The sequence below is a fragment of the Podarcis tiliguerta genome (genome assembly GCF_965153285.1).
Source record: "Podarcis tiliguerta genome assembly, chromosome: 18".
Classification (NCBI taxonomy): Eukaryota; Metazoa; Chordata; class Lepidosauria; order Squamata; family Lacertidae; genus Podarcis; species Podarcis tiliguerta.
Window position 1 is genome coordinate 154,873 of NC_139551.1, and position 23,422 is coordinate 178,294.

At 52.7% G+C, this 23,422-nt stretch overlaps 2 protein-coding genes and 1 long non-coding RNA gene across 4 annotated transcripts in view; 2 read left to right on the plus strand and 1 right to left on the minus strand.

The window, feature by feature from the left end:
- The window catches only part of LSM4 (LSM4 homolog, U6 small nuclear RNA and mRNA degradation associated), a 42,850-nt gene extending 33,326 nt beyond the window's left edge, over positions 1-9,524 (plus strand). The window contains exons 2-6 of one of the 2 annotated variants that reach the window (XM_083422000.1): positions 2,295-2,325; positions 3,673-3,714; positions 4,629-4,727; positions 7,720-7,903; positions 8,407-9,524. In XM_083422000.1, coding sequence (XP_083278126.1) covers positions 2,323-2,325; positions 3,673-3,714; positions 4,629-4,727; positions 7,720-7,903; positions 8,407-8,501 — 423 coding nt within the window. In that variant the 5' untranslated portion in view covers positions 2,295-2,322 and the 3' untranslated portion in view covers positions 8,502-9,524. Of the gene's footprint in view, positions 1-2,233; positions 2,326-3,672; positions 3,715-4,628; positions 4,728-7,719; positions 7,904-8,406 lie in introns of those variants that run through there. The other variant, XM_083421999.1, reaches the window with a different exon arrangement.
- LOC310668692 overlaps positions 1-23,422 on the minus strand; it is a 70,430-nt gene that overhangs the window by 36,823 nt on the left and 10,185 nt on the right. The window lies entirely within an intron of this gene.
- JUND (JunD proto-oncogene, AP-1 transcription factor subunit) lies at positions 20,445-22,401 on the plus strand. Its single transcript, XM_083421729.1, has one exon. The coding sequence runs from the start codon at positions 20,460-20,462 to the stop codon at positions 21,804-21,806; it is 1,347 nt and encodes a 448-aa protein (XP_083277855.1). The 5' UTR covers positions 20,445-20,459; the 3' UTR covers positions 21,807-22,401.

Genomic DNA, 23,422 nt, shown 5'->3' on the forward strand with positions numbered 1-23,422 from the left:
TCGAATTGGGGGGGCAGAGAGACTATAGAGCTATGAAAAGTGTAGAGGCGTCCCAGAGGTCGAATTGGGGGCAGAGAGGCTATAGAGCTAGGAAAAGTGAAGAGGTGTCCCAGGGTCGAATAGGGGCAGAGAGGCTATAGAGCTATGAAAAGTGAAGAGGTGTCCCAGAGGTCGAATTGGGGGCAGAGAGGCTATAGAGCTATGAAAAGTGAAGAGGTGTCCCAGAGGTCGAATTGGGGGGGCAGAGAGACTATAGAGCTATGAAAAGTGAAGAGGCGTCCCAGAGGTCGAATTGGGGGCAGAGAGACTATAGAGCTATGAAAAGTGAAGAGGTGTACCAGGGGTCGAATGGGGGCAGAGAGGCTATAGAGCTATGAAAAGTGAAGAGGTGTACCAGGGGTCGAATGGGGGCAGAGAGGCTATAGAGCTATGAAAAGTAAAGAGGTGTCTCAGGGGTCGAATTGGGGGGGGCAGAGAGGCTATAGAGCTATGAAAAGTGAAGAGGTGTCCCAGAGGTCGAATTGGGGGCGGAGAGGCTATAGAGCTATGAAAAGTAAAGAGGTGTCTCAGGGGTCGAATTGGGGGCAGAGAGGCTATAGAGCTATGAAAAGCGTAGAGGTGTCTCAGGGGTCGAATAGGGGCAGAGAGGCTATAGAGCTATGAAAAGTAAAGAGGTGTCCCAGGGGTCGAATTGGGGCAGAGAGGCTATAGAGCTATGAAAAGTAAAGAGGTGTCCCAGGGGTCGAATTGGGGGGGCAGAGAGGCTATAGAGCTATGAAAAGTAAAGAGGTGTCTCAGGGGTCGAATAGGGGCAGAGAGGCTATAGAGCTATGAAAAGTAAAGAGGTGTCTCAGGGGTCGAATTGGGGGGGGCAGAGAGGCTATAGAGCTATGAAAAGTGAAGAGGTGTCCCAGAGGTCGAATTGGGGGCGGAGAGGCTATAGAGCTATGAAAAGTAAAGAGGTGTCTCAGGGGTCGAATTGGGGGGGGGCAGAGAGGCTATAGAGCTATGAAAAGTGAAGAGGTGTCTCAGGGGTCGAATTGGGGGCGGAGAGGCTATAGAGCTATGAAAAGTAAAGAGGTGTCCCAGGGGTCGAATTGGGGGCGGAGAGGCTATAGAGCTATGAAAAGTAAAGAGGTGTCTCAGGGGTCGAATTGGGGGCAGAGAGGCTATAGAGCTATGAAAAGCGTAGAGGTGTCTCAGGGGTCGAATAGGGGCAGAGAGGCTATAGAGCTATGAAAAGTAAAGAGGTGTCCCAGGGGTCGAATTGGGGCAGAGAGGCTATAGAGCTATGAAAAGTGTAGAGGTGTCCCAGTGGTCGAATTGGGGCAGAGGGGCTATAGAGCTATGAAAAGTGTAGAGGTGTCTCAGGGGTCGAATTGGGGGGGCAGAGAGGCTATAGAGCTATGAAAAGTGTAGAGGTGTCCCAGTGGTCGAATAGGGGGCAGAGAGGCTATAGAGCTATGAAAAGGATAGAGGGGTCCCAGAGGTCGAATGGGGCAGAGGGGCTACAGAGCTATGAAAAGGGTAGAGGGGCCACAGAGCTACGAAAAGTGTAGAGGGGTCTCAGGGGGTATAGGGGCCACAGAGCTATGAAAAATGTAGAGGCGTCTCAGAGGTAGAAAAGGGGCAGATAAGCCACAGAGGTTTGAAAAGTGTAGAGGGGCCACAGAGGTAGAAAAGGGGCAGAGGGGCCACAGAGCTCCTATTTTAAAGTTGTTTTATCACATTTTTGTATTGCATTAGATTGTGATAAGATGTGCATTTTTTCTTTCTTCAGCTTGTAAACTGCCTTGAGTATTGTAAGATAGAAAGTCGGTATACAAATTAAAAATGATGATGATAATGATTTTCCTGCTTTTTCTGCAGAAAACAATGGGAAGCCGCTTTGAAAATCACACACAATGATACAGTAGTGCATATTTTTTCCCATTTTGCAACACACTAAAAAGTGAAATTGTGGTTTTAGTTTAAAAGTATTTAGAAAAGAAAGTGAGAAACACCGCACCACAAAATGAAATGAGGCCAATATTTATTTCATATTTCCTCCTCCTTGGCCAGAAGCCGCCGCCGCGCTGCATTGTGGGCAAGGCGCTCCTTTCTCCGCCGCGGGGCCTGCTGGGTAAAGCGGACCCTCCGTCGCGCGGCGTTTTTGCGACACTGTCGCGGCCGCCGCTCCCGACGTCGCTTTACGGCCGCCGCTCAGGAGGCTCCTCATTGGTCGGGCGCTGAGGCCGAAGCCTTCGGCGGGCGGAAGCCGGAAGTCGACGTTGCTGGGGCGGTGGAGCAGCAGCAGCAGCAGCAACGTGAGCGGGAAGGAAGATGGTGAGGCTGGGCAAAGGGAGAGGGGGCTCGGGAGGGTCTACTAGGGAGTAAGCCCGGGGGGGAGCGCTTTTCCGCCCCAGGTCAAACCAGAGGGGGCTCACACGGGGATTGGCTATGGGGCAGGACCCACTCAGCTCAATGGAGTGTCCTGGGAGGGGGCGACGTGGGTGCCTGGGGGGCTAGAGGAAGGCAATGGAGCAGCCTCTCTCCACCCACCCCAGGTAAGGCAATGGGGGCTCCCTCCTGCTGCCCCCGCCCAGGTAAGCTCAATTGCTCAGGGGCAGGACCCATTCTGCTCAATGGAGTGTCCTGGGAGGGGCGACGTGGGGGCCTGGGGGGCTAGAGGAAGGCAATAGAGCAGCCTCTCTCTCCCCGCCCCAGGTAAGGCAATGGGGGCTCCCTCCTGCTGCCCCCGCCCAGGTAAACTGAATTGCTCAGGGGTAGGACCCACTCAGCTCAATGGAGTGTCCTGGGAGGGGGCGACGTGGGTGCCTGGGGGGCTAGAGGAAGGCAATGGAGCGACCTCTCTCTCCCCACCCCAGTTAAGGCAATGGGGGCTCCCTCCTGCTGCCCCCGCCCAGGTAAGCTGAATTGCTCAGGGGCAGGACCCATTCAGTTCAATGGAGTGTGCCTGAAGTAGGCATGTGCTTTGGCTTGCGGTGCAAATGTCAAACAAGGAGGTGGGGGTTTCACGTGGGGAGGGGGCTAGGGTCAAGCAAAAGGGGTTCGCTCCTCCCCGCCTCCCAGGTAAGCCGGTTCCTTTAGGGATGAGACCCATTGAGCGTGGCGGCATTTACCAGATTGCAGCATTAGTGTGATAGAGGGGGGTTTGTGTGCCTTCCCCTTGGATACAGTCAAAGTGGTTCGCTCCCCACATCTCCCAGATATTCACTCAGCAGCAGGCCCCATTGAGTTCAGTGGATTTTACCGGGGTAAGATTGCTAGAGGAAGGCAATGGAAGGGGGGCTTATTTCCCTGCCTCCAAGGTAAGGAAATGGGGGCTGCTGCGCTCCCTAGATGCCCGGTGAGCTGAGGTTTATGTTCAGCTGGGAATCACAATTATTCTTATTTATTCTTATTTATTGGCTTTATATACTGCCCTATACCTGGAGGTCTCAGGGCGGTTCGAGTGGGGAGAGTCGCGGCTGCATGCTCAAGTCTTGATGGGGGGCTTCCCTTTGGGGTCTCTGGGTGGGCAGTGTGAGGGCCGGACCCCTTGGCTTGGTCCAGCAGGCCTTTGCTTAGGTTCTGAAAAGCATGGCAACGATTAAGGTCTGCTCGACTGTGAAGACTCCTTTACCTGCCAGGTGTGTTTCTCAACCTGCCCAATTTGCCCCCCTCTTGCAGCTTCCGCTCTCCTTGCTGAAGACAGCGCAGAACCACCCCATGGTGAGTCCGGGTCGCGTCCAGCCTTCAGTCAAACTGCAGAGGAGGAGGCTGACTGGCTGCGGAGCTGTACAATTTCAGACTGTGGCTGGATGCACCTCCAATTTTATTCATTTTTAAATTCCTGCATACGGAAAACTGGCTTTCTGGGGAAAGAGACTAATCCGAAACCTAACCAGAGCCAGCGATGTGTAGCGGTTAGAGTGTTGAACTGAAACCTCTTGGACTAGCCCTCCTTGTAAGGAAAAAGAGGTGGCAACTATGAGTGCTGCCTTGAACTCCTTGGAGGCAAAGGTGGGGTATACAATGGGACCTTGTTTCTCAAATGCTTTGGGTCTCAAACTCCGAAAACCCAGAAGTAAGTTTTCCAGTTTTGGGGGGATAATTGGAAGCCGAACATCCGATGCGGCTGTCGGCTATTGTAGCCTCTCTGCCCCTATTCTACCTCTAAAACCCCTCTACACTTTTCCTAGCTCTGTAGCCTGCACCAATCAGAAGCTGCACCTTGGTTTTTGAACATTTCGGAAGTCAAACGGACTTCCAGAACGGATTGTGTTTTTGTTTTCAGTTCTGATTGGCGCAAGCGCCTCGGAAACCATCGTTGACATCAGACGTTCAGCTTCCGAAAATCATTCAGGAACCGGGACACTTCCGGGTTTTCAGGCATTTGGGAACCAAGGTCCCACTGTCTTAGGCTTTGGGAAGGCAAAGCAAGGGCTGCCGGGGTGTCAGATGTTGCCCAAAAGGCCTCCAGGGCTGTGAGAGAGAGGGAGGTGCCTCTTTAGATCTGGGAGGTGTTTCTGGCATGCGGAGGCGGGTTGTTGTCCGACACCTGGGGGGCCCCAGGTGTTTCCCCCAAGATTCTGGTGCTCTGGGAGCCCAGTTCCTTCATCTAATCTCCCGCCTCCTCTTTCCAGCTGGTGGAGCTGAAGAATGGGGAGACTTACAATGGTCACCTGGTCAGCTGTGATAACTGGATGAACATCAACCTGCGCGAAGTCATCTGCACGTCCAGGGTAAGCGTTATTACTATTTATATTATTATTACTGTTATCTTCAAGCGATACTGCAAGCTCACACTTCTCACTGTGCTTGTATACCTACTTAAGGTACACGTGTAAGAGGCTCGTTTTTAATTTTATTTTGGGAATGGTGCACTGCGTTGCTTAATTCCGATTGGCCATTTTATAATGCAGTTGCGCTCTACATTGTAAATCAATCAGAGCTAGGAGCTGCTCCTTTTGTTTTCCAATGTATTTCTTATCCATAATAATGATTTTGAGAATGAGTGTGGCACGAGCAGATTTTTATTTCAAAAGTGTTGCACTGAAGTTTGAGAAAAGGTAGAATTGCTGCAGGGACCGCCTCCCCCCCCCCCTTGCAAACTGGATTAAATGCAAGTGGGGGCAGGAGCAGGGCAAGCAAGCCTGGGCACAGGGCTGCCCGCTGCCCTGGCACCCCCTCTGTGTCCCCTTCCTCCTGGCGAGCAACACGTGGGGCAGCCCTGCGATGACACCAGCCCATTATTATTATTTAACAAAGTGTCTTCTGGTTGGCCACTGTGAGAACAGGATGTGGGTGAGGTGGGTTGGGCTGAAAGTGGGGGACACAGCCCCTGGTCACCCTGGGAGTTTCATGGCTGAGTGACGACTTGAACCCTCGTTTCTTCCAGGTTTATTTCCCCCCACACTGCTCTGCTCTGGGTGGTTACAACCTCTGAAGTCTGGCCTTGTAAGCCAGCGTTTCCCAAGCTTTTTCTGTTGAACTGTTTCTTTAAATCTAAAGGTTCATCATTGTTTCACCCAATGTGTATACCTTTAAGGGGCCGGAGCAAGGGCCAGAGCAAGCTGACGAGGTCCAGCTTTGCAGCTGTGAGACATAGCAGGTGCTGCTGAGTTGCATTGATTAAGCTGCAGTATATAAGGAGCAGCACCTAGCTCTGCCATTTACCCTGGGGATGGGTTGGTGGTTGGGTCGTGTTTGTTTGCAGATGTATTTGGTGTATAAGGAGTTTTTGTTTTTCTTATTAAAACCTTGTTTGAGTTATTTTTGAGTCCCTTCTTTTTAATGCAAGCTCTCCCCAGCAAGCTCTGCAGCGTTACTTTACTGCGAAAAGCCAACATCTTTGGGCGCCCACCCCCTTGCAGTTCCACAAACTCATCCCCAGTGCCCCCTGCCCTATAAAAAGCATTATTCAGGATACACGTTTATTCAAAATCCAATTGAAACTCTTTATAAAATCATGGAATTGTAGAGTTGGAAAGAACAATGTAGTCCAGCCGCCTGCAATGTAGGGATGCTCGGTTCCGATATCCCAAAAAGTGTAAGGGAATTCTTACTTGTGACAGTGACCGCAAGAATTTTAATAGCATCAAATTGGAAGGGAGAAAAAGTACCATCAAAATTGGAGCGGCAACAAAGACTAATGGAGTACGCAAAACTAGCTAAGCTATCAATATTTTTCAATAAATGGGGTTTATTTAAAAGTTACATAAAATATTGCAGCAATAGAAAATCTGTGGCAGCCTTTAAGAAACTTTGGTTATACACCGATCAGGTTTAAGAAAGTACAATATTTAGGCTAAGCAAAAATAGACACAAAGTGCTCTAGATAAATATAAATTTAAAGCTAGATGGAGTTGGCGGGAAATCAATGGAACTAGAAGAAGACTGTGACACGGTGCAATAGATATTGACAATTCTTTGTTTTGTGTTGTTATTTTTTTAAGTTCAATAAAGTAATTTAAAAGCAGGGGGGAAAAACAGCTTTCCAAAGTCTGAAGGTCATCTGAACCTTTAGCGCCGCTCCATTAGGGGCCTCTTAGCACAATCCCACCACCCCCAGGGGGCGCTCCCACCAATTTGGGAAGCCCTGCCTTGTAAACCAGCGTCCCTTTTCTGCCTTTTGGTGGGGTGCTGTTTGCCCGCTGTCCATTAGGTGGCGCTGCCTTCCAGCCCAACCTGTCTCGGAGATGGGAGGGCCCAGCTCTGGCGAGACTTCAGTCGCAAGCGGGTGGGGAAAATCTCCTTTTATTTTTCAGCTCGGCAGGGGAGGAGCCATTTTTGCACAAACCCCGAGTCTCCTCCGGAAGAGAGGGAGGTAAATGTTAGCGCAGAGCTAAGCAGGTTGGCAGAAACCACACTGGGGGCAGGATTAGAAATGGGGTTTCCCCTTCAGCTTTAAAAAGACAGCGTTTGTGTCAGCCGGTTTTGCAACAAGAAGCTTCCAAAACAGAGGGGCTGTAGGCAGCCTGCCTGAGATTGCCTCCAGTTGGGCAGGAAAACGTTCAAAGGAAGACAGATAGGGAGAGAGCAGCACATTGGTCCCTTGGTTCTCAGGATTAATCCGTTCCGGAAGTCCGTTGCAAAGTGCTCCCAAACCAAGGCGTGCTTTTTTGCCATAGAAAGTAATGCAAAACGGATTAATCCGTTCCAGACTTTTATAAACAACCCCTAAAACAGCCATTTAACGTGAATTTTACTATCTAACAAGACCATTGATCCATAAAGTGAACACAATAATCAATGCACTTCACTATAAAATAAATAGGACATTATTGTAGATGATAAAAAAACAATGATAGTCATGGTTTGGATGGGGGGCTTTTACCCATTTCCACAGTCACACGAAATCAATCAATCAGTCACAAAAACAAATGAACCGAAAACGACTTAAAAACAAAAAGGCAAAATAAAGAGCAAAGACAAAAGCGCCAACGTAATCCGTTCTGGAAGTCTGTGTGACTTCTGAAATGTTCGAAAACCAAGGCGTGGCTTCTGATTGGTGCAGGCGCCCTGGAAATAATAGCCAGCAGCTGCATCGGATGTTCTGCTTCCAAAAATTGCTCGAAAACCAGAACACTTACTTCTAGGTTTTTGGAGTTTGAGAACCAAGGCGTTTGGGAACCAAGATACCATTCTATTATTAAACTCGCTCTTTTCATTCTGTTTCTGTCTTGAGTCGTCTTCTTTTCTAATCTGTTTTGGTCTCCCTTTTCTCTCGGGGAGGACGGAGACAAGTTCTGGCGGATGCCGGAGTGCTACATCCGCGGCAGCACCATCAAGTACCTTCGCATCCCGGACGAGATCATCGACATGGTCAAGGAGGAGGTGGTGTCCAAGGGGAGGGGCCGCGGCGGGATGCAGCAGCAGAAGCAGCAGAAGGGGCGCGGAGTCGGCGGCACCGGCCGGGGTGAGCGGGGGAATCTCCCACTTCAGGGGGCTCCCGGCCTTGATATGTTCTTTACTAACATCCTTCCTAACTCGTGCTAGCAAGTGTCCCCACTTCGCAGAGCGCCTTCCCCTTCTTACGCAGCAGAAAACTCGTTGCAAACTCGTGTGAGTTTCTTCAGGAAATACACAATTCAGTCTGGCTTCTTCAGATTGAAATGCGTTCTAATATTTTCCTGGTAAGCCCCCTTGAATTCCTCCTAAGAGAATAAAGACGCCACAGTCTTATTTATAAGCCAGGCATGTCCAAACTCAGTATTGGGGGCCTAATCCGGCCCGCTGGTCGATTTAATCCGGTCCCCATGGCAAACATCTGAAGGCAGCCCTGTGTTGGGAAGTTTTTAAGGTTTAATGCATGTGTTGTGTTTTTAATATTCGGTTGGGAGCCGCCCAGAGTGGCTGGGTGAGTGGCAAAGGGGTTCCCCTGAGCTCAGCCCCTTCCTCTTTTCTTCTCCCCCCCCCCAGGTGTATTTGGCGGCCGTGGACGAGGGGGGATCCCAGGCAGCGGCCGAGGAGGACAGCAGGAGAAGAAGCCCGGGCGTCAGGCAGCCAAGCAGTGAGGAGCCGAAGATGGCGGCCGGACTCAAGAGCCATGCCAGGAAGGCTGGTCTGCCGTCCCTCTTCACCCACAAAAGAAACTCTTAGGTCCCTCTGTTTCCATGCGCCTCGGGGGAGACGGAAGCCACTGGCCTCAAGTTTTGGTCTCTTTTTGCTTTTAAGTTCCAGTTATTAGAAATGAGTGTTTAAAGCGTCTCCCCCCGAGCGCATACACACAGTTTAGCTCTTAATTTGAGAATCCAGGTAACCTTTTGGAGGGGCGATTCGACTTCGCCTTTTCCCTTTTTTGTTTTTTGGAATCGTTTTGGCAAGAGGAACGCCTTGCCGGCCTTTGGAACGACAGTAACGGAGAGGACGAGCGAGGCTCTCCGCTCAGAGTGTCAGGATTAAACGATGTAGCTTTCTTTTTATTAGGAAATGGGACTTGTCAAAGGCAACTTCAGCTCTGGGTTCAGTTTTGGGGGAGCGGGGTTGGATGAGAAGGTGTCGCCGGGCCAGGGAATTCTGCTGCTTCCACCTGGGTTCTCATCACACCTGTGGGAACACACCTTTTCAGCCGGAGTTTAGTCTCCCAGCCTCCCTCCTGTCTCTCTTCTTCAGCCTTCCCCCCAGCCCATTGCCCCCCAGATATTTCCCAGGGATGTCTGCGTCCAGTCATCCCCCAGGATGTTACCGGACTCCGACTCCCATCCGCACAGCCGATATTCTGGGATGCTGATGGGAACTCCAGTCCAGCAACATCTGGAGGGAGTCGGGCTAATCTCTGCTTCCAAATTCTCCACACACCCATTTCCCTCCCAGGTGGAATTTGTTGCCTCAGATCTAAAGCATCCCGTTTGTGTGACCCTTCTGAGAATCTCTCGGGAGGCTGCATCGGCCGCCTCCATGATATCACCAGCAGTTGGTCGGAGCCAGAACAAACGAGCTGCAACCATTGTTTCCTTTTCTTCTCCTTTTTTTTAATAAAAAAAACATGCTTTGTAACCCAGTTTTAAGTTTACGAGCAGATTAAACTTGGAATCAGCTGTTTGGTGTCTGCGTTTCTGCCGGAGGGGCCCCAGAGAGCTCCCGTTCCCCTTCGGTTCTCAAAACACAGCTTGCAAATCTGCTTTTGCTGTTTCACAATCTTGCAAGAAGTCCGTATCATGGCAGTGCCCCGCCTGAGCTGGCAGGCTCAAGGAGCGGTCAGTCTGCGAGTGGAAGTGGCCTGTCTCGGCCCCCTCCGCCCACAGGCAGCTCCTGCCCCGGAACACTTTGCCCTTTGCGAAATTTGGTTCTGGAAGCTGGCCGGATCCAGAAGCGGGTGTGGCGCTGGGATTCCCAGGCAAAGCTTGTTTTTGAAAGATTTCTTAAATGGATGAGGACATCCCAGGACGTTTCTGAGCACAATTCAAAGGGTCAGGGCTGACCTTAAAAGCCCCAAACGGCCCAGTATCCCTGAAGGAGCATCTCTACCCCCATCATTCAGCCCGGACACCGGGGTCCCTCTCCTGAGGGCCTTCTGGCGGTTCCCTCCCTGCGAGAAGCGAGGTTACAGGAAACCAAGCAGAGGGCCTTCTCGGTGGTGGCGCCCTCCCTGTGGAACTCCCTCCCACCAGATGTCAATGAAATAAGCAACTATCTGACTTTTAGAAGACATCTAAAGGCAGCCCTGTTTAGGGAAGCTTTTAATGTTTGATGTTTGATTGCTTTATTGTTATCAGTAGTAATATTATGTTGGGAACCACACAGAGTGGCTGGGGAAACCCAGCCAGATGAGCAGGGTATAAATAAGAAATTATTATTATTATTATCATTATCCAAAGAACCCTGCGGCAGCTGGCTCACCCAGGCCATCCTCGTGGCCCCACAGTGGCCAGCCAGGCGCCCCCAAAGCGAAGCCCCCACGCAGGGCATCTTTCCTCACTTGCGGCAGCCGATACAGAGAATCTGCTGTGCGTGCGGGGGTCCCATCCCCTGCCTGAGAGCCTGCCTCTGCTGCTAGTCTGTCTGGACAATACTGAGCTAGATAGGCCTGGAACGTGATGAGCTTGAGCCTTTCCTCTTCCCTCCTGAACCGTTTTCCTTTGATCTTGTGTCTCCTGGTTGCCCTCTGCCTCTCGCCCCCTAACTCGCTCGCTACTATCTCTGAACGCTCTTTCCCCTTAGCCCTTGTGAGCAGGCAAGGCGGCCTTTTCCGTGGGGTGGAAGCGGGTGTTTCATTCCCGCACCCATGGGAGTCAAAGTGTCTCTCTCCCCCTCCCTCTTCCAGAGCCGTGAGTCACGGCAGCCCCCGCCACTCGAATCTGGAATAGCTGCGCACCAAGCGGAGCAGAAGAAATGCTTCCAGGCCTTTGCTCAGCGGATAAAAATAATCTCTTCTCTGTGCTCCCCCCACCGTTGCCTCTCCTTTATATATTCTTTTTATTAATGTTTCCTTTTCCCCTGAGATGTCACGGTCAACGGCTTCTGAGGCCCCCTGGAAGAATCTGGGCTGGGATGCAAAGAAGGAGCCCTGATCTCCCCCCCCCCCCGATTTGGGGGGGGGGGAAAATAAAAAAATAAAATTAAAAATGGTGGCGGCCAAACAGTGGGGGGTGGAGAGAGAGACATGTTCAGGAGTAAACAGAGAAGCGGCAGCTCCTCTTCCCTTTTGGCTTTGCAGGTGTGGACTTGAACACTCCCAAGAGCCAGCAGGCTCAGTGGTCAGGGCTAGAACCACAGATCTGCCCATTTGTTAGGGACCCCTGAGGAATCCTGCGACACAGCTGTTCCTGGGTGGGGTCAAGTATAATTTGCAGACGACACCAAACTGGGAGGGGTAGCAAATGCCGCAGAAGACAGAATCGGGATTTGAAATGACTTTAACAGATTGGAGAACCGGGCTCAAGCTAACAAACTGGATTTCCATGGGGACAAATGTCAAGTTCTGCACTTAGATGTGCAAATATAGGATGGGGGACACCTGGCTCACTAGCAGGACATGTGAAAAGGATCTAGGGTGTCTGAACACGAGTCCACAGTGTGATGCAGCTGTGAAAAAAGCCAATGTTATTCTAGGCTGCATCAACAGGACACTAAACATCTGGGGTCCAGATCAAGGGAAGTCCTACTCCCTCTATTCTGCCTTGGTCAGACCACATCTGGAATCCTGTGTCCAGTTCTGGGCACCACAATTTAAGAAGGATGTTGACAAGCTGGAAGGTGGGCAGAGAAGAGCGACTGAGATGGTCAAGGGTCTGGAAACCTGATGAGGAACGGTTGAAGAAGCTGGGGATGTTTAGCCTGGAAAAGAGGAGACAGGAGATAGGAGAGCCATGTCAAGGCCTGCCACACGGAAGATGTCAACTTTCTAAGCGCATGAGTTGGTCTTCTCCGGCTCTGGAGGGCAGGACTCGAACCCATGGCTTCAAGTTGCAAGTGAGGAGATTCCGACTCAACATCCCTAAGTAGAAGACATCTCCTGACCCTCATCTTCCCCCCACAAAACAAATCTGCACTAAGCTTTTCCTTCTTGGACAGCTTTTGTTCTGTTTTGTTCCTCTCCGATGCACTTTTTAAAATGAGATTTGCAGAGGCCTCCATCCCTGTGCAAAACCTGCGTGAAGCCACAGCGTCACAACCTGCGGTTGCCTAGGACACCTTCCCTGGTTTCCAAGGGCACCTGGGGGGAGCGAAGAGGGAGAGCCCGAGCTGCGTGTGCTCCCCCCCCCCTTTAATTGCCAGGTGCCTCTGCAGTCTCCAGCAGGGTTAGGCCAAGGCTGGCTCTGGCTGCGTCCCCAGCCGGGAAGGGCTGCTCTGCCTCGCTCCCTCCATCCTGGGACAGTGCCAAGCCAGAGAGAGGCCTGGGATGGATTAGAAAGCCCTGGAAGGCTGCTTTTAATTTTGCAGCCTCCTCCGCTGGGAAAGAGATGGGGGGGCAACCCAAGAAGAGGGGGCCAGATCCAGGCCAGGTGAGGGGAGCCAAAAGGGGGAGAGGCTCCCCCAGGTGGGGAGGCACCCAGCTGAAGGCTTTTGCAGGGGCTGCGACCAAATTGAGCAGAACCAGACACACACACAGCCCAACCACGCATCCTGGGAACTGCAGTTTGAGGGCGCTGGGAATCAGAGCTGGCTTGGACCGCGCAGGGACAATGCTGCCATCGCAGTGGCCGCCCAAGCCTGACCAGGGTCTCTGCAGGGAGCCTCAAGTTGTTCTGAGTGCGAGAGTTGCCCTTGCTTCAATCATTTCTAAAGCAGAGCTGTTTGTCCCCGCTGGCTGCATGCAGTGTGCGACAACGACGGCGCATTCCTCTGAGCATGCACAGAACGCATTGCTAACGGGGGACGGACGGACTTTGGTCATCTTTCATAACACGGTGTGCCCTGGGCGAGGACAAAATCGGGTGCCCCCAAATGGATCTTCCCAGTTATGGATCTTCTCAACTTTGCTGTGCCTTGGGCAGGGGGATCACATCCAGCACCTTTGCTGATGACAAACCTATACCTCCAACCTTTCTCCAGAGAAAACAGGGCTGTCCTAAGGAAAAACAGGATCAAATCAGAAACCAGGAAGGCTTCTGTAAATCCAGGACTGTCCCTGGAAAATGGGGACACCTGGAGGGTCTGACAGACAGAGAGGACCTCTTCTAGGTTAGAGGGGTGCGGTGGAGGAAAGTCACCTTTCAATTCTCAAGCTCCGTAGATATGATGGTTCGGAAACCGAAGAAGGAGCGTCTCATCAACACGGAAAGTCTGAACCAGTCGGTCCGGCCGCAAAACCTGTCCCGTCCCACTAATTACGGGGTTGGCGGAGTCTTCCATGGAACGTGGGCAGGGCTTTGGGAAGAGCTCAAATTAGAAGCTGGGGCTCCTTGGCTCTGGCTGGGCCTCTGGGGCTGCGCTGGGCGTGCCGCCCTCCTTATGCCCCACAGGAGGGCACCCCCTGCAAGAGACCCTCACTGGGAGGTCTGCCAGCCCCACAAGGGGGAGGGTTTCCGACCTGATTTGCAAGGGGCAAGGTTTCTGCGGAGGGAGAAAGGTTTTTTTCAGGAGCAAAGGAGGACCCAGAGGAGAACACCCGAGGCGCCCCGCCCTGACTCACAGCCTTGAGCAAACCTCGCCTTCATCTTCGGGGACTGGGGTTTCCTCCCTTCCCCGTTCACTCTGCAAATTGAGAACTCCTGGGAGCCCAGCAAAGCTGCCCAAGGCGCCTGCTCACAAAACCCCAAATGGGATCCACAACAGGCAAATTCATTCCAGTGTATGAACCCAAAACAGGAGGCCTGTGGGGACACCTGTGTTGCTTCCACACATGCTGGGAGTTCAGGAACAGCCGAGCGATGAAGGTTTCTCCTTCCCCCACCTAAGGCGAGGCGCCAGCTGCATCCTTGGTCAGTCCTGTGTTCGATTCTGGGCACCACAATTTAAGGAGGATGTTGAGAAGGTGGGCAGAGGAGGGAGAGCAAGATGATCCAGGTCTGGAAACCTGATGAGGAACGGTTGAAGGAGCCTCAGAAAGAGGGGACTGAGAGGAGACAGGAGATCTCAAGGGGAATCATAATAATAAACCCCTTTCCAAGCCAGCTTCCCTTACCCTGGTGGCATTCACAAGTGACACGTGAAACCACAAAGAGGGTTTGCCCTCCGCTCTCGCCCTGGGGTGGGCACAGGCCTGTTTTCCATCTGGCGCCTGGATTTTCCATCCTTCCAACCTGGGCGTGTGCTGCTTGGGATACAAGCCAGTTTCTGCTGCTGCTGCTGCAGACCGGCCAGCCAGCCAGCCCCACTGCGATACAATCTCTCGCCCCCACCCAGCCTGGCCGTGGGGCGTTCCTGCCCTGCTGGAAGGGGGTGAGGCTGGCAGAAGGCAGGCCAGGTCTTTTTGCTCCTGCCTGGGCGAGGAGCCCCCTGGGGAGGCAGGTGCCGTGAAAGGGCAGGACTTTGGGGGCACAACTGCAGGGCCCCCACTTTTGAGAAGGGAGGGACCTGCCCCCCCAATGCAGCAAAGGGGTGGGGAGGCCAAAAGCTGCCCCCCCAATTTCTCTCTCGCAGGCCACCCGCCTCGCCAGCCCTCCTTCGCATCTTCCTTGTTTCTCCTTGGCTGCAAACAGCTGCCCTTGCGCTCTGCTCATGCCCCGTGGAATTGTGGAGTTGGAAGGGACCCCCAAGGGACATCCAGCCCAGCCCCCTTTGCTTGCCCTGCGCAAGAAACAAGCCTGAAGTGTCCAAAAGGCAATGTTTTGAATGGTTGCTCCGCCCGCTGCCATCACACACCCCTTGGAAAAGCCATCACAGCAATGTTATTATTTTAATATTATGCAAAAAGAAAATGCTTTTGAGGACTGCAGGGTGAGTAGTGCTGGGCTGGGATCTGGATGAGACCCAACACTGCTCTCTCAGCCTTGCCTACCTCGCAAGGTTGTTGTGAGGATGCAATCAGTAATAATAATAATCTATAATAATTGGCTAAGATGGAAAATGCCTTTTTTCTGGGGGCACGCATACCCATAAACATTTTGCGAACCTTTTGTCCATTTACTGGATTTATTTTCCCCAATTTGAATTATAAAATTGTGATTTTCTGAAGTCTAAATGAGAGGACGCCTTAACTTTTTTTTTTAGGTAAAAAAGCACTGATCTGTAATAATTTGCTAATGCCTCCAATCTAACCCTACTCCGGAGGAGGCCCACTGCAAATTTAAGGGGGCCCAAGTGAGCCCTTGGGGCTGGATGGGTTTACTCGGGAGTAGAACCCGCCTCGGATGGTCTCGCAATGCAAAAGGCGGAGGCACCAAAATAGACCTGGAAACCGAAATAAGCGGGTCTTTAAAATGAGGAAGGGGCGATGCTAAGTGGGCGTGGGAGGGGCTGCAGACACTTTCACTTGCACGCAGCCCGCCGCGCGCCTCCCCCGCACCAGTCCCGGGCCCTGACGTCACTGCTGACGCGCGCCCCCACCCCCTCGCCCCTGACGCGCGCCCAGCCGCCTTAACCCCTTCCTGCCCGGTCGCCTCGCTTTTGTTTGTCATTTTTCTTTTTCCTTTAAACTGGGGAGATGGGGAATAATAAATCCGAAACAGAACATCTCCCTCCACTCCCCAGTTGAGTCGCAGGATCCTTCCCTCCTCGGGCCCCCTTCCAATTTGTAATCTCCTCTACTTTCTTCTTCTTTCAGTTTGCAGAAGTTCAACAGGTGAAGCCTCCGCAGAATGCTTCTTCCCCGGTTGGATTCCATCTCCTTGGTTTTTGCAACCCTCTTTATACACCTCCGGCCTGGCTGTGCCAGGATGTAAAAGTATTTAGAAATGATCTTTCTACTTAAAAATACTGTATTTTTCTGTGTATAAGACAGCCCCTATTTTTGGAGCCCAAAGTTATGAAACAAATAATTGCAACATTCCATGTATAAGACGACCCCTAATTTTAAACTTTTAAAAATCGGGGGAAATATAGTCTTAGACACAGAAAAATACAGTAATCATGTTGACTCATTTCACCTTATTTTTATATTGTGTAGACCTCTTTGACGACTTCAGGCTGCGATGCCCTTTAGGCATTTGTGAAACAACAGCAGCAAGGGATAAATCTACCAGGCGAAGCTTTTTTCCAGCATGGTGGATAGGCAAGAACTGCACCCTTTGAATATCTGCCTGTGTCCCCCCCCCCCCCCCCCGCTTTCAAAGACACAGGAGGGCTGTTAGGGGGAGGAATGTCAGGCAGGCCTCTTTCTCTTTCCCCATCCTGCCCCTCAGGCATTGCTGACTTTTTAAAAGGGGAAATGTCCCTCCTGCTTGGACTCAATCTGCAAGGCAAGATGTGCAAGGCCGGATTTAGGTTTGGTGAGGCCCTCAGCTCCAGAAGGTAATGGGGCCCTTTCTATGTCCAGCTGTCCTTTGTCAACAACAAATTGTTGCTGCTTTTTGGGTTGAATATATGCTATAGGGTCGTTTATGGACCTAATAGGTATTGAAAGCCATTTGCACATAACAAAATAGGAGCCTACACAACACAAAACACTGTTGCTGTATGTAGGTTTCATTTTATTTGTTTTTTATCTTATATTTTGGAAATGTACATCCAGGGGGTTTTTTGCCTTTAAATTTTTGGGAGGGGGGCCCTAAGCTAGAGGCTGTTTAGCTTAGACTATGTGCAATGTCTCTTTTTTCAAGCTGCATTTTCTACAGATCAGTTTCATTTGTTGAGACATTAGGAAGAAAAGGGGGAAAGAGGTGGAGGATTTTTTTAAAAAAGAAAGGCAGGAGATCTGAAGCTCTGTGTGTGTTTCCTTTCTCTCTCTGGCTCGCAAAGGGTTAAGCCCGGGCCGCACACAAGAGCCTTTTGGCTCAGAGGCCCTGGTGACCTCAATGGGGAGCCAAGGGGGGGGGGCAGGCTCATAGCTAGCAGCCCACACCCCTCCCAGCTGCTCCCGCAGGCCTGCCTTCCCTCCCAGCTAGCATGCAAATATATTTATGCGCCAAGCTGGTGATTCAGCGCTGAGCACCAGGCCAAGATTAACAGGCACCCAAGCCGAGCTGGTTAAAAAACCTGCTACGCCACAGAGGCCGCTGCTGCTGGCGCTGCTTTCGATTTAAATCTCTCCCCCTGGTGTAAATTGTTTTTCTTACGCAGCAGCCCGAGCTGTCCGCCAGCTCCTCTCCCCTGCCAAGTCGCAGCGGCAAAAAAGGAAAGATGAAAATCTCTGTCTGACTCCCCCGGAGGGGCGCCCCCCCCCCCAGAAAGGAGAGGGAAATGTGAGGGGCTCCCCCAACGAGATGCAGGGCTGGGCTGCTAGCCTGGCAGGTTTCGGAGGGGGATCGGGTCAGCTTGGAGGGAAGGACAAGCCTAAGCCACAAGGAAGAACAAGCCTGTCAGCAGCTAATAGGAATAGTTTTCCTACTGCATCACGTAATTTCTCTATTTTTAAAAAATAGTCCATTTTTACCTAAGTTTTTAAGATAGTACAAGCGTTACTCAAATCCTGCCAAAGCTTTTAATTGTTTGCAGCGTTCTCTTAAATAAATGGTTTCTGATTTCCCCGGTGCTTTTTGCCCTTTCGGCGTAGTCCATCATCTTCGTCAGCCATTCATCTCTGCCTCTGACTTTATCTTCTTTCCATCTCTGGGCCAGTAGTGAGCAACTTTCTTGGGTTCAGATTTGGGGGGAATTGGGGTTCCCACCGGGCCCATTTCCCCAGAGGCTGGGGGGCGACAGGAAGCCCTTTGCCAGGAGAGGCCGGAAAGGGGAGGGATCAGTCCCCAAAGGTGCCCATTTCCCCTTTTCTCTCTTTCTGCTCTGCTGCAGCGGCACCAAGAATGAAAACTTCCTTTCCAGGCTTCGTGACCCTGAAATGAGCTTTGCCCTGTGACTCCCTGTGTGATTTCTCCAGCGTAGAAAAATCTCTCCCTCTATGAAGAAGGGGGGCAGCCAGGGCCAGATTGACGTCTAAGCTCAACAAGCTCTAGTTTAGGGCCCCACTCTCTTGGGGGGCCCCCAAAAAATTAAAAGGAAAAAACCTGGATGTACATTTCCAAAATACAGTATAAGATAAAAAACAAATGAAATAAAACCTATTTGCAGCAACCGTGTTTTGTGTTGTGTCGGCTCCTATGATGGAAGTCTGGTTCGAAACTGGGACTGGCCCAAAGCGCAGCTGGTGAGTTCTCTGGCTGAGTGAAGATTCAAATCACATGGACAGTGGTTTTTTTTTATTTAAAAAATGTCTCATTTTGACTCAAGAAAATCACCATTTTATAGTTCAAGTCGGGAGGCAATAAAAACAGTAAATGGACAAAAGTACAAAGATTCACAAAATGTTGAGGGGCACGTGCAGCCCTGTGTCGCCCCCAGAAAAGAAAGCACTGCACGTAGATTTTATTTTATTTTTGCATCGCTGGGGGGTGGACTAGATGACTCTGGAGGTCCCTTCAGTTCTGCGATTCCGTTCTGTGATGGGAGCTGTAGCGTAAAAGATGGCCGTGCGCCCGAGGTCTGGATGCCAGACTGAGGAAGGGCGGCTAATCCAGCCCAGTCTGGGGTTTGTGGACCAAGCAGCAGGCTGAAACCCAACAGGGGCAGCTCTGATTTCCAACAGCTGCCTGTGCAAAAGCTGGCAGGCTTTTCTGGAGGCGGGAGAGGCTGCTCTGCGCAGGGTCTCCCTCCCCTCAAAGGGGCCGAGCGCTGCACATCTGCTTTGGGTTAGCCCCCTCCCCCCTCCCTGGGGAGCCCCTCCCTCTCTGCTGCAGGCCCTGATAGGCTTCCAGGAGGGGAGGGGGGCAAAAGAGAGGCGCCAAGGAGGGGGGCTGATCCTGATGCTCTGAGTAACCCCTCTGTTGAGCTTTCTCCAAGGACACTGGCTTTCTCCAACTCTTCCCTGACCTTTCGCTGCCATTGTTTCTCTGCTGCACTACCGTTTATTTCATTTTTGTACCATTTTAAGGAGGCTGCCTCGTTCTTTTTTACATCTTCGCTCCCTGCAAAATGCATCGAAACATGTACAAAAGGCTGTGGCTCGGGCAGAGCCTACTCAGAGGAGTGACATGGACATTCACGGGCCTAAGCGATTGGTTTCCCGTCCGTTGCATGTATAAAAGCAATTTCAGATAAATAAATACCGCATTTTTCTGTGTATAAGACCATGTATAAGACGACCCCTATTTTTGGAGCCCCAAATTAAGAAATAAATAATTGCAACATTCCGTGTATAAGACGGCCACCAATTTCAAACTTTAATTGAAGGGGAAATATAGTCTTATACATGGAAAAATATGGAGGAAAAGGTGAGAGATAGCTGTTGTCAGCACACATCTGTCTCAAGAGACAATGGAGTGCACCTCCGGGGGTGAAGTCGAACGAACTACTGTGTTAGCACCAAAGTGATCTCCCTGGGGCGCAAGCCTGGGTTATGTTTCTGGGGGTCCAGGGCTGCTCAGATGGCAAGACCCCCTTCTCTGCCCCACTGATGGGGTCCAAAGGAAAGCAGAGCAAGACGGAAGGAGGCAGACAAGGCGCCACCCAACCGCCTTAGGGACTCCTATCCCACAGGCAAAGGGGATGCAGGCTGAGATGGGGTCGGACTTTCCTGCCTGGCGCTTCTGGAGAAGTGGGGGAGTCTGAGATGAGGTTTCCTCCAGGTCCAGGCCGGCTGTTGGGCGGTAGGGAAGCATTTAAACAGTGTAGCATAGCATAGTATCTAAATCTATTTTATTTGCAAAATACGGAAATAAACAACTATCTGACTTTTAGAAGACATCTGAAGGCAGCCCTGTTTAGGGTTAATGTTTGATGTTTTATCGTGTTTTTAATATTCTGTTGGGAGCCGCCCACAGCGGCTGGGGAAATCCAGCCAGATCAGATGGGCAGGGTATAAATAAATATTATTATTACTATTATCTTCAAAATGAGAGCTTCAAGTGATACTGGGAGCTCACACTTCTCACTCAGCTTGTATACCTACTTAAGGCACATATGTAAGAGGCTCGTTTATAATTTTATTTTGGAAATGATGTCCCAATGAACTGCATTGTTTTATACTTTCCGAATGGCCATTTTACAAGGCAGTTGTGCTCTACATTATAAATCCCGCAAGAGCGAGAAAGTGCTCCTTTTTCTTTTCCAATGTATTTCTTCTCCATAATAATGATTTTGAGAATGGGTGCGGCACGGGCAGATTTTTATTCCCAAAGTGTGGCGCAGAAGTTTGGGAACAGACAGAATGGGCGCAGGGAGCCCCCTTGCAGACTGGATCCAATGCAAACTGGATTCAGTGCAAACTGGATCCCGTGCAAGCCCGCGCGCGGCGCTGCCCCCTCTGCGCCCCCTTCCTCTTGGCGCGCCACCGGCGGCCAGCCCGGCGATGACATCAGCCCAAGAGGCCGCGCGCTGTTGTGCGCAGTTGTCGGCGCGGGTCGCCTGGCGACGGGGCGGGGGGCGCGCCCGGGGGAGGAGACGGGGGCGTGTCCCGGGGCCGAGCAGCCCTCCCCTCCAGACGTCATCTCCAGCCAATGGGAGGCGTCGGCGGTGAGCTCATAGCGGCCGGCGGAGGCTATATAGAGGGGGCGCGCGCGCTCGCCGGCGCATTAGAGAGAGAGGCGCGCGGGAGGAGGAGGAGCGAGGCGCGGTCGGGAGCGGCGGCGAGGGGGCGGGGGAGGGTCGTCTGGGGGGCGAGCGGCGCCTCGATCTGCAGAAGCCCCCGGAGGATCCCTTGCGCCAAGCGCCCCTTGCGCGCCAGCCCGTCGTCGAAGGGGAGGCGGGCGCGATCCGGCCGCCTGCCTGCCTCCCTCCCTCCGCAGCCGGCGGGGGAGAGGAGGAGGAGGAGGAGGATGGAAATTCCTTTCTACCATGACGACGTCTTGATCGCCTTGGCGGCCTCGTCGGCGGCCCTTTCTCCCTCGGCGGCGCGCCCCGGCGGCGCCTTCCCCGACGGCTCCAGCATGATGAAGAAAGACGCGCTCTCCCTGGCGCTCGACCCGGGCGCGGCCGGCAAGAGCCACGGCGGCGGCGGGGGCGGCCCCCACCCGCAGCAGCAGCAGCAGCAGCCGCCCCCCAGCGGCGCCCCCGACGGCGCGGCGCTGCTCGGCTCGCCGGATCTGGGCCTGCTCAAGCTGGCCTCTCCCGAACTGGAGCGCCTGATCATCCAGTCCAACGGCTTGGTGACGACCACGCCGACCAGCGGCGGCGCCCAGTTCCACTTCCCCAAAGGCGGCGGCGGCGGAGGAGGAGGAGGCGGCGCGCCCGACGAGCAGGAGTTCGCCGCCGGCTTCGTGAAGGCGCTGGAGGATCTGCACAACCAGAACCAGCTGGGCGGAGGCGGGGGTCCCGTCGGGGGCGAGCTGCCCTCGGCCGCCAGCCTGGCCCCGGCCTCGCAGCAGCAGCACGGCCCGCAGGAGCCCCCCATCTACGCCAACCTCAGCCCCTTCGCCGGCGCGGCCGGGGGCTACCCGACGGACGGGAGCCCCTTCCCGGCGCACTCGCGCCTGCCGCCCCCTCCGCCGCCCGCGCCGCTGAAGGACGAGCCGCAGACGGTGCCCGAGGTGGCCAGCTTCGGCGACAGCCCGCCCCTGTCGCCCATCGACATGGACACGCAGGAGCGGATCAAGGCGGAGCGCAAGCGGCTGCGCAACCGCATCGCCGCCTCCAAGTGCCGGCGGCGGAAGCTGGAGCGCATCTCGCGCCTGGAGGAGAAGGTGAAAAGCCTCAAGAGCCAGAACACGGAGCTGGCCTCGACGGCCAACCTGCTCCGCGAGCAGGTGGCGCAGCTCAAGCAGAAGGTGCTCAGCCACGTCAACAGCGGCTGCCAGCTCCTGCCCCAGGCGGCCGCCCAGCAGCCCCACCAGGTGCCCGCCTACTGAGGAGCGCCTCGACGGGGCGCACCGCCAGCCGGGACGGGAGCCGGGAGGAGGAGGAGGACCACGCGCGGGGTGGAGGGCTTTTTTGGGGGGAGGGAGGCGGCCTCTCCTCTCCGGACCCCGGCTCCTCTTCCGCGCCCCCCCCCCACGTCGGACAATGCAAAGGTGGATGGTTGCGGACGCCGAACGGGGGGTCCCCCGCTCTCCAAGACTCCCTTTGGGGCCGCGCGCGCACAGAGGACTTGAGACGTTTTTTAAAAGGGGCGCAGGATTTTGGGGAGGGGGCTGCTTTGGGAAGCTCCCACCCGGCGCAGCTGCCATTACCCAGTCTCACCCCCCACCTCCGGACTTTGCCCCTCTTTCCCCACCCCTCCAAACGCCGCGTGCCCAGATGTGACTCTGCCTTCCACTCTCGGCCCTCCATTATTTTCTCCGCCTCCCCAGAGACCATGTCTTTCCTCCCGCCATATTTATGTTTAATATGCCCCTCTTTTCTTGCGGTTTTTCGGGGGGAGGTTTGCCATTATATCCTATCTCTTTATCTATCATCACATTCCATTGTGCAGTAAAAATCCTGTGCAGGAGTTTGGAAAAAAAAGGAGACTGTCTGTTTGGCTTATTATTGCGTGGGAGAGTGTGGTATCCGGGAGGGAGTTTGGAGCGTTTATCTTCCCTTGAGAAGCAGCCTCCCAGATGTTTCTGGCCCTCGGCTGGCGAGGCAAACATCTGGAGGGCGCCCAGTTGGCAAAGGCGGGCCTTGCAGAGTCAATTTTGAGGGGAGACAAAAGCGTGGGGTGCCATCGCCCTCTGGTGCCCAGGCTGGGCACTGAACCCCTTGACACAGCCTTGGGGGGGAAGTTTGTGTGTTTTTGGGGTGACGTTGGTTATGCAGGTTAGATTTCAGGACCTCTTAAAAGCCCAGCAGTCTAGTTGCACTGGGTCAGTATAATAATAATAAAATTTTTGTTACTTATACCCTGTCCATCTGGCTAGGTTGGGGGTAGGTTTCAGCTTCAAATTCAGCTTAGCGGTAATTTAAAGGTTCTGCGGGTGGCTCCTTGTTTTTCTGGCCTGCCTTCCCTGGCAAACATGAGGAAGTTTAAAGCAAAACTATTTAAAGCAACTTTATTGCAAACAATTCTGAAACCATGTAAGAGAGTTTCGAAGTAACTGTAACAAAACAACTTGGAAACATTTCAGAACATTTAGGGCACAAAAGGTCAGGGTTTGGGAGCATGGACTCCGAATTTGAGTATTTCCTAATTTGTGTCCCTTTGAAACCCATTAATTCAATTTCTGAGAACTCAAATGTTACGAATAGGTAGCATAGTGTAGTGGTTAGAGTGTTGAACTACGACCTGGGAGACCAGGGTTCAAATAATGAGTGGGTGGGTGGGGTGACCTTGAGTCATTGTCTGCCTACCTCACAGGGTTGCTGTTAGGGGTAGAAGGGAAGAAGGCAACAAGAGGCCACCTTGAGCTCTTTTGGGGAAAGACGAGATAGTTGTGTACTAATAAATAAAAGACAGACAGATGGCCTTAACAGAAGTGCATGTGGACAAAACCTGATAGTGAAAGGTTTTGATTTTGTGAGTGATTTAGACTTCTTCTTTGGCGAT

Excerpts from the sequence above, each read along its gene's own strand:
- JUND (XM_083421729.1), top strand. The coding sequence starts at position 20,460 with ATGGGAGGCGTCGGCGGTGAGCTCATAGCGGCCGGCGGAGGCTATATA.